We start from the raw sequence: 8,071 nt of genomic DNA, 5'->3' as shown, positions 1-8,071 counted from the left end.
GTCCGGGGTTTGAACTGCTGGGGACAAGCTTCCTTCGTCCAGAGGAGGTATGTAATCTTGGCCAGTATATTACATGTCCTCATCTGTGTCTGATCCGCAGACGATATGGGTCATATGCAGCTGATATGGCATACTGGTACCTTTTTCATATTGCCTTTTTATTCTCCGGTATTTAACCTTTCATTTTACTAAAAAGTGTCTAGCTGCTGAAAGAGCCTTGAAAACACGAGCTGAGTGTAACTGACACAGCGACGTCTGCCTGTGTTTGAAGAACCCGAAACAATAACTGAGAAGCGTGACCTGCACCCTTCGTCTCAGTGAGTTCCAACTCAGATATGTGATGCTAACAATGTTGATCCTTAAGAGATTAACTATTTCACTGCTCATCCAAGCATGTAAAGAAGGAGAATGGAGGATTATAGTCTGAAAATCCATACAAGAGCATGCATAATCATAGCCTGAACATCTGCATCATCTACTGGAGGTGGTATCGTGTGGGTGGAGCTTATTTTGTGGGTGGAGCTTGGAAATGTACCCTCCCCCCTTTAGCTCAAGCTATAGAGATGTGTGTTTTCAGCTCTGGAGGTCCCTGGTTCAATCCTTGGTGTGTTGTCCAAAATGGCAGCCATCATGTGAGCCCTACAAAAAGCTGTAAATGGAGGCAAGGCTTGGTTGCTGTGGTCAATGCTATGCCGATGCCGCTTGCTCTTTAAGAGCCCTCTTCTTGAGTCCCTGTGGAGGCAGGATTTGGCTGGCCGTTAATATGTGCGGTTTGTATGGAAATGCTTCCCTCTAGGCTTACACTCAGCCAGCTCCCTCTTCAAAGCACCTGTCTTCATGGTAACACCCCCGAGGGGCACTCCAGAGCAGAACTAAGGTCAAGGGTCAACAGTGCAGGCTTGGGGGTCCGGATTTGCCCAGGGAGAGTGGCTGAGGCATGAGAGGCGTGGAAAAGGGACAGAGTGGAATCCCCTTGCCAGTAGCTGTACGGGGAGCCCCTCACTCAGGTGTGAATCCACCACCTGAATCATACATGCTCCCAGGGCACGGGAGAAGAAGCAAAACTTTTCTCAACCGAGTTCCAATTCAGAAATCTCATGACAGATACATCTCAGGGTTTGGAAGTTTTGTCTGTCTTCTGTTTTTCAGGTTAACAATACTGCAAACCGCAGTCTCGAAGTGAAGGGGCTGGTTACACTGCTCAGCACTACTGGATATGAGGTGGGCATTAGCTGGCACAGCAAGTATTTAATGAAGATCTATACAATTTCCTAGAAAGCTTCCCGCTCCTTTACTATATAGCAGTTTGTGCACATATACACATTCTTGTGTGTATGCTCTCTCATATACACTCATAAACATAAATTCATCAGTGGTAAAGTTTTCAGATGACACAAAGGGTACGTCTACACTTACCGGAGGGTCCGGCGGCTGGCAATCGATGTTCTGGGATCGATCCCGGAAGTGCTCGCCGTCGACGCCGGTACTCCAGCTCGCCGAGAGGAGTACGCGGCATCGATGGGGGAGCCTTCCTGCCGCGTCTGGACCCGCGGTAAGTTCGGACTAAGGTACTTCGAATTCAGCTACGTTATTAACGTAGCTGAATTTGCGTACCTTAGTCCGAAGTGGGGGGATAGTGTGGACCAGGCCAATTTACTATATAGCAGTTAGTGCACATATACACATTCTTGTGTGCATGCTCTCTCGTATACACTCATAAACATAAATTCATCAGTGGTAAAGTTTTCAGATGACACAAAGATTGGGGAAGCGGTAAATAACGAACAGGCTAGGGCTGATCTGTATCACTTGATATAAACTGGGCGAAAGCAAACAATATGCGTTGTAAACCAGCTAAATGTAAATGCATACCTCTAGGCACAAAGAATGAAGGCCATACTTACAGGGTTGGGGGACTCTCTCCTGGGAAGCAGTGGCTCTGAAAAAGATCTGGGGGTCATGGTGGATAATCAGTGGAACATGAGTTCCCAGTGTAACTCTGTGGCCAAAAGAGCTAATGCCATCCTGGGATGCACATACAGGAGAATCTCGAGTAGGAGTAGAGAGGTTACTTTACCTCCGTATTTGACACTGGAGTGACGGCTGCTGGAATATCGTGTCCAGTGCTGGTGCTCACAATTCAAGAAGGAGGTTGATAAATTGGAGAGGGTTCAGAGAAGACCTGCAGAATGATTAAAGGATTAGAAAACATGCTTTATAGTGATAGACTCCAAGAGCTCAATCTAGTTAGCATAACAAAGAGAAGATTAAGAGATGACTTGATTATAGTCTATTGGTATCTACAAGGGGAACAAATATTTAATAATGGGCTCTTCAATCTAGCAGAGAAAGATATAATATGATCCAGTAGCCGGAAGCTGAAGATAGACAAATTCAGACTGGAAATAAGGTGTACATTTTTAACAGTGAAAGTAATGAACCATTGGCACAATTGACCTAGGGTTGTGGTAGATTCCCCATCACTGGCCATTTTTAAATCAAGCTTGGATGTTTTTCTAAATGATCTGCTCTAGGAATTGTTTTGGGGAAGTTCTCTGGCCTGTGTTATACAGGAGATCAGACTAGATGATCACAATGGTCCCTTCTGGCTTTGGACTCTATGAATCTATATAGGATCAAAATTTTAGTCTGGTTAAATGGGTCTAGTTGCCCAAAAAAGTTGGGAATGCCAGAAAGATTTTTCTATTTAGGTCTCAAGGAATTTCTTTTTAATTGACATGTTGACAATTTTATGATTATTTTATTTTGATAGTTTTTATATCATCTGCACCTGGAGGTTGCAAGAGGTGCATTTTACACACGGAAAAATAAATTCACTGAAGTATAACTCCCATGTCCCTGGACCTTATACTTCTTACTACACCAAAACATTCATTCACATACATGTGTTCATTCTTTGCCTCTCATTCACACTCATCCACCATACACTCCTGGTCATTCATGTTTATTCACATATGCACGTTTCCTCTGACTCTCACTTATTCACACACTTCATACTCACGTTCACGCACACTCTATACACTCGCATGTCCACAAACTCACATACCCCATTCATTCAGGCACGACAGACACACAAGCGCAGTGAAGCTCCTGCACAAGTTCCACATGCTCGTGCTCACAATCATGCAAGCATTCAAGCCCAGTCACACTTTCACGTCTTGCTCACTCCTGCAGTCACAATCAAGCATACATGCACACGCACACTCTCATGCGCACAATCACACTCATGCAGCTGATTCTCACGCTCACGCACACAATCGCAGCCATGCGCTTCATTCTCACGCTCGTGGTGCACAATCACGCTCACACAGCTGATTCTCACACTCATGCACAGGCTCTCTCTTACACACACACACGCACTCCGTGCCTCGATCACTCCCCTCCCGCCCAGCCCGCTATATCTGCCTGCCTCTTTCCCTGTGACTTCCAGCCTGCCCTGCTGCAGCTGCTCCCAGCCCGCCCCTCACAGTCGCATGTGCCGGCCTCTGCTGGGGGCGGAGCCTGAGCTCCTAACCACGCCCCTCCCCAGTCGTCCCCGCCCCTCCCCGCCGAGCCCTCACGGCGTGTGGGCGTGGCCTGTGGGAGGGGCCCCGCCCCGCTCCCGGCTGGGCACTCGCTGCCTCCCAGGCTATAAGAAGGCGGCTCGGGTAGCCGGAGCCTCATCGGGCTCTGCGGGGAAACGAGATGATCAGCCCTAGCGCTGCAGCAAAATGCTGGATGGACACCTCCTTCTGGGATGGCTCTCCTCCTGCGCGCTCCTAGTGCTGCTGGGCGGCGCCCCGGGACCCTCCGCCGCCTACTTCGGGTAGGTCCGCCGGGCGCCCCGGCCCCTTAGCGGCGCCCCCACTTCCCCCAAGGCAGCTTCATCTGGCACCCCCATGTACTTTCCCCCACTTCCCCGCGCCCTGCACCCCCACTTCCCCCAAGGCAGCTTCATCCGGCACCCCACCTCAGTGCGCCTTGCACCCCCCTTCCCCAAGGCAGTGCGCCCTGCACCCCCATGTAGCTTCCCCCACTTCCCCCAAGGCAGCTTCATCCGGCACCCCACCTCAGTGCGCCTTGCACCTCCCACTTCTCCCAAGGCAGTTCCCCCTGCACCCCATGTAGCTACCCCCACTTCCCCGCGCCCTGCACCTCCCACTTCTCCCAAGGCAGCTCCCCCTGAACCCCTGTTTCCCCATGGCAGCTCCCCCTGCACCCCACCTCAGTGTGCCCTGCACCCCTGCTTCCCCCAAGGCAGCTTCATCCGGCACCCCATGCAGCTTCCCCCGCGCCCTGCACCCCCCACTTCTCCCAAGGCAGCTTCCCCTGCACCCTCACTTCCCCCTCAGCAGTCCGCTCCCAAAGCATCTCCCCCTGCACCCTCGCCTCAGTGAGCCCAGCACCCTCCTTCCCCCCAGTCTGCACTCAGCCGTCCCTCTCGGTGCCCCTGGCGCTCGCAGTCCTGCGCGTCTCGCACCTAGCCCGTGTGCGCTGTGAACGCCCCTCGCTGCACCTTGCGCCCCCCCTCCTGCTCAGCGGCGCCCCGGGACCCTCCCGTCTCCTCCTTCGGGCCGGTCAGGCGGGGCATCTCCTTCCATGGTCTAGTCCCCCGCACCCTCTGTCTCTGCGCCCTGTACCAGGCTGGGGGCGCGCTGCCCGGGGCGCGCTGGGGCTGTCTGCAAAGTGCTTGGCTTGTGCTGATCATATGGGGGGAGCCCCCATCTCTGGCCCTCGAGAGCGAGGATGCTCCTCTGGCCTGGTGCCAGGACTGTGTCAGTGCCCCCCACTTCCTGACGGCCTGGGGTGGGTCGAGGCCAGTGATCTAGCCCACATCTGGGCACCCCCCGCCTTCCCCTCGAGGCGAGAGCCCTTGGGAGCCAGTTCCCCCTAACACTTTACTGTGGGTGACCCGCTCGGCGAGTTCTTGGAACTGACCTCAGCTGGCGGGTGTGAGCCGGGGGCCAGCCCTGGGAGCCGGCGGAGTGTGCTCAGTCCGCACGGAACAGCAGAGAGAGAAAGAGGGGTGCGTGGAAGGGACACAAACCGGACCCAGCCTCTCCTCCCCGTTTCCCCCCGCAATGGAGTGTTGGCAACTGGTGGAGTCCCCCGGCCCCAGGAACCTCGCTTGTTGTCAAGCCTCTGGAAAGCGGGCGCGGGACGTTGCTTCTCCTCTTGAATTCCACCTTGTCATTAATCACTGGGAGTCTAGAAGCTGCAGGTTGTTGCTTGGGAGCTGTTTGTTTGTGTGTTAAGTGGGATTTCTCCCCCCCCCCCTTCCCTATTTCTTATAGTAATTGCAGCGCTGTATTCATGGCTCTTGTATTTGGCGTCTGCTTTGAATCTCTCCCTGTAGCCTGGGCAGACTGACTGAGATCATTTTAACTGGGGTTGATTTAAAAAAAAAAAAAATTGTGCTGATTCTGGAGTCTTAGTTTGTCTTTCCTGTAATGTTTAGTGGTGGGGAACAGTGTAGTCTCCAAGCAGATATTTTTCTTATGGTTGTGGTCCACCCACCCCCTTCCCTCTCTTTCTGCATACGGTGCAACTTAAGGGCACGTTATACAATGGCAAAAGGCACGTTTGTGTGTCTGTCCTAGGGATCCAGCTCTTCCTGTCTCCATAGCTATTCTGTTTAGGGGCCATGAGTCTCTGCAATCCGACTACTCTTTATTTTCATAAACCAAACGTGACTTAAAAAAAAACTGGCAGTAGCCGGGAAAACTTGAATGTCTGTCTGTGTGAGGGAGTGATTGCTTTGGGATCTAGAGGATGGAGAAGGGATCTGCACACTCTGCTAGGTGTGGTTTTGTTGTTCAGTTGTCTAAACTTGCAGTACATCATGGGAAGCCTCCTTAGGGATAAATTCTCCTCTGTTCTCCCCCCACCCCAAACCACAGCTCTCCCCACCAAGTTAATGACCATAAAACACACTTGCAAAATCCAGATATTTACAAACTGTTTTATAGAAAAAATCACTCAAATCCTCGATTTCTCCCCCCCCCCCGCTTGCTGTTCTATTGAAAGTGTCCGATCACTGCTCCTATAACTGCTTTTTGGACAGGAAATCAAAGAACAGCAAGAACAAGTCTCTTCCCCCCCCCATCTCAAGACTCTCCAGTCTCAGAGCGTGCATGTGGGCTTTTAATGTAGTTTCTGAATTGGTATATTCTGGTTTAAACGCACCAGATTTATCTGGTTCAACTGTTCTGGCTCTAGTGTCTTCGCTTTCTCTCTTAGAGGAAATGTATTGACAACTCTTCTCTCGATGCATCCGAAGAAGTGAGGTTTTTACTCACTTATGCCCAAATAAATCTGTTAGTCTTTAAGGTGCCACCAGACTCCTTGTTGCTTCTCTTTGGTATATACTAAAGATCAGAAAACTTTCCAGTGCTACCCTTTCTAGTCTGCAGGTAAAGAAAAGTGAGACAGGAAGCATGGGGTTTTGGTTTGATGTTTACAGCTTTCACTCTTCTTGCATGCAGCTTAGTTTGCTTAATGCTTACAAAGCACAAGACTGGTTCCTGTTGTGCAGATTGCCCTGTAACAGCAAGCACATGGCTTTTCTGGAGTGTGCTTTCTTCACTGCTCTCCCGGAATACACCTTTTCCTTGGCTACATGGCGCCTCTTGGACCAAGAGTCTTGGTCCTCTCTCTTGCAGTGTGGATTTGGTGTGCGGCTAGCATGGGTCCACCCGTGACTTCCCTGCTCTTGTCACCTGTTACGTCTTCCCCAAGTTTGAAAGACTGGGGTTTGCATGCCGTTTCACAGTGGCACCAGCAGAGGGGTCCGTCAACCCATTAATGAAGCCAGTGGAGTGGAGGGGAATTGACTGGAGGAGACTTGCAGGTGTATCCTGTTCTCAAAGAAAATAGAATATTTTCATGGGAAAGTTTGCTTTTTTTTTTTTTTGTCCTCTTCTCTGGGAGGATCCATTCTCTCAATATTCTGAATTGAAGTCTAAAGCTAAACATATGAAAGGAGGAAAAAGTACATTTCTCCCCCCCCCCCCCAACTTGGTTTCTTCTCCTGCTTTACCTCTGCATCCTATTGAAGATCTGGCTTTCCCTTTTATCACTAGATCTATCTATAATTGCTGCTGGCTTTGCTTCCCGTATCAGTCACTGGGCTAAAACCTCCAACTGATCTCGGTAGAGAAATTTGAGTTCAGACACTGAAGCAGTCTGTCTTTCACGCTCTGTTAATCCTGGTGTAGTTCCACTCCCAGTGGCTGGGGGAAGCATTGTGGGGTTCTTTCTTTTTTTTTTTTTCTTCTTCAAAGAATCTGTTTGAAATGGGATCAGCTTGTAATGGGTAGAGGGAGCAGGGTGGAGTGGGATCGGGAGAGCCAGTCCAGTAAACGAACGTGAAATCTAATAGTGAATCTAGGTTCTGTCTCTGGGATTTGTATACTCCAGCACCTTGAGCCACACAATCCATTAGTAAACCACCCACAGGGGAGCTGAGATTTCTTCTTCCAGTAAGACCAGGTCTATTGTCTTGCTCTGTGGTCTGGCAAACGTCTCAAAACACTGCGGCTTGCAAGCTCCCTTCCCAAACCCATGCTGTTTAACTCTTTGCTCCTGGGCTAGCTTCGTGAGAGAAGACCTCCCATTTTGTGAGGGTTTTGTGGTAAGGGTCCTGCAGTCCTGTGAGCACATGGAAGTTTGTGCCTTCTGCAAACCACATCATGCATCATCTAAAATAGCAGACGGCACTAAGCATTTGCATTCTGACTCTACTCTCTATGCTGGATGGGGATTGTTCTGAGATCTGTTTAAATCACGCAGTGCTAATGTTGTAGTGGAACAGGTAGTCTATTGCAGCTGTTAGGAGTAGCCTTTCCTAAAGCCAGCTTCCAACAGTCAGTTTAGATTATAGGCACTTCAAAACTAATAGCCTGGTTCAAGAGAGAGGTGCAATGTCCACTGTGCCCGACTTAATTCCAGATTCCCTTCTTGGTCTCAGGGAATTTCTTGCATTGCTGAGCAGAGGGGTTGTTTGTGTTGCTACTTGAATTCTCCAGACTTGGGCTTGATTATTCTAAAGCATCTTGTGGGGGGGAAATGC

At 50.2% G+C, this 8,071-nt stretch overlaps 1 protein-coding gene across 1 annotated transcript in view; it reads left to right on the top strand.

Moving 5' to 3' along the window:
* The first annotated feature begins 3,700 nt into the window (after positions 1-3,700).
* The window catches only part of WNT9A (Wnt family member 9A), a 64,263-nt gene continuing 59,892 nt past the window's right edge, over positions 3,701-8,071 (top strand). Inside the window, exon 1 of the mRNA XM_024219617.2 lies at positions 3,701-3,826. Within this exon, the coding sequence (XP_024075385.1) occupies positions 3,732-3,826 (95 nt within the window). The 5' untranslated portion in view covers positions 3,701-3,731. The remainder of the gene's footprint in view (positions 3,827-8,071) is intronic.

This window comes from Terrapene carolina, unplaced genomic scaffold (assembly GCF_002925995.2).
Source record: "Terrapene carolina triunguis isolate 2854851 unplaced genomic scaffold, T_m_triunguis-2.0 Scaffold111, whole genome shotgun sequence".
In the NCBI taxonomy this organism is placed as follows: domain Eukaryota; kingdom Metazoa; phylum Chordata; order Testudines; family Emydidae; genus Terrapene; species Terrapene triunguis.
Note: the sequence above shows the minus strand (reverse complement) of the source record. Positions and strands in the feature narration are given on the sequence as shown.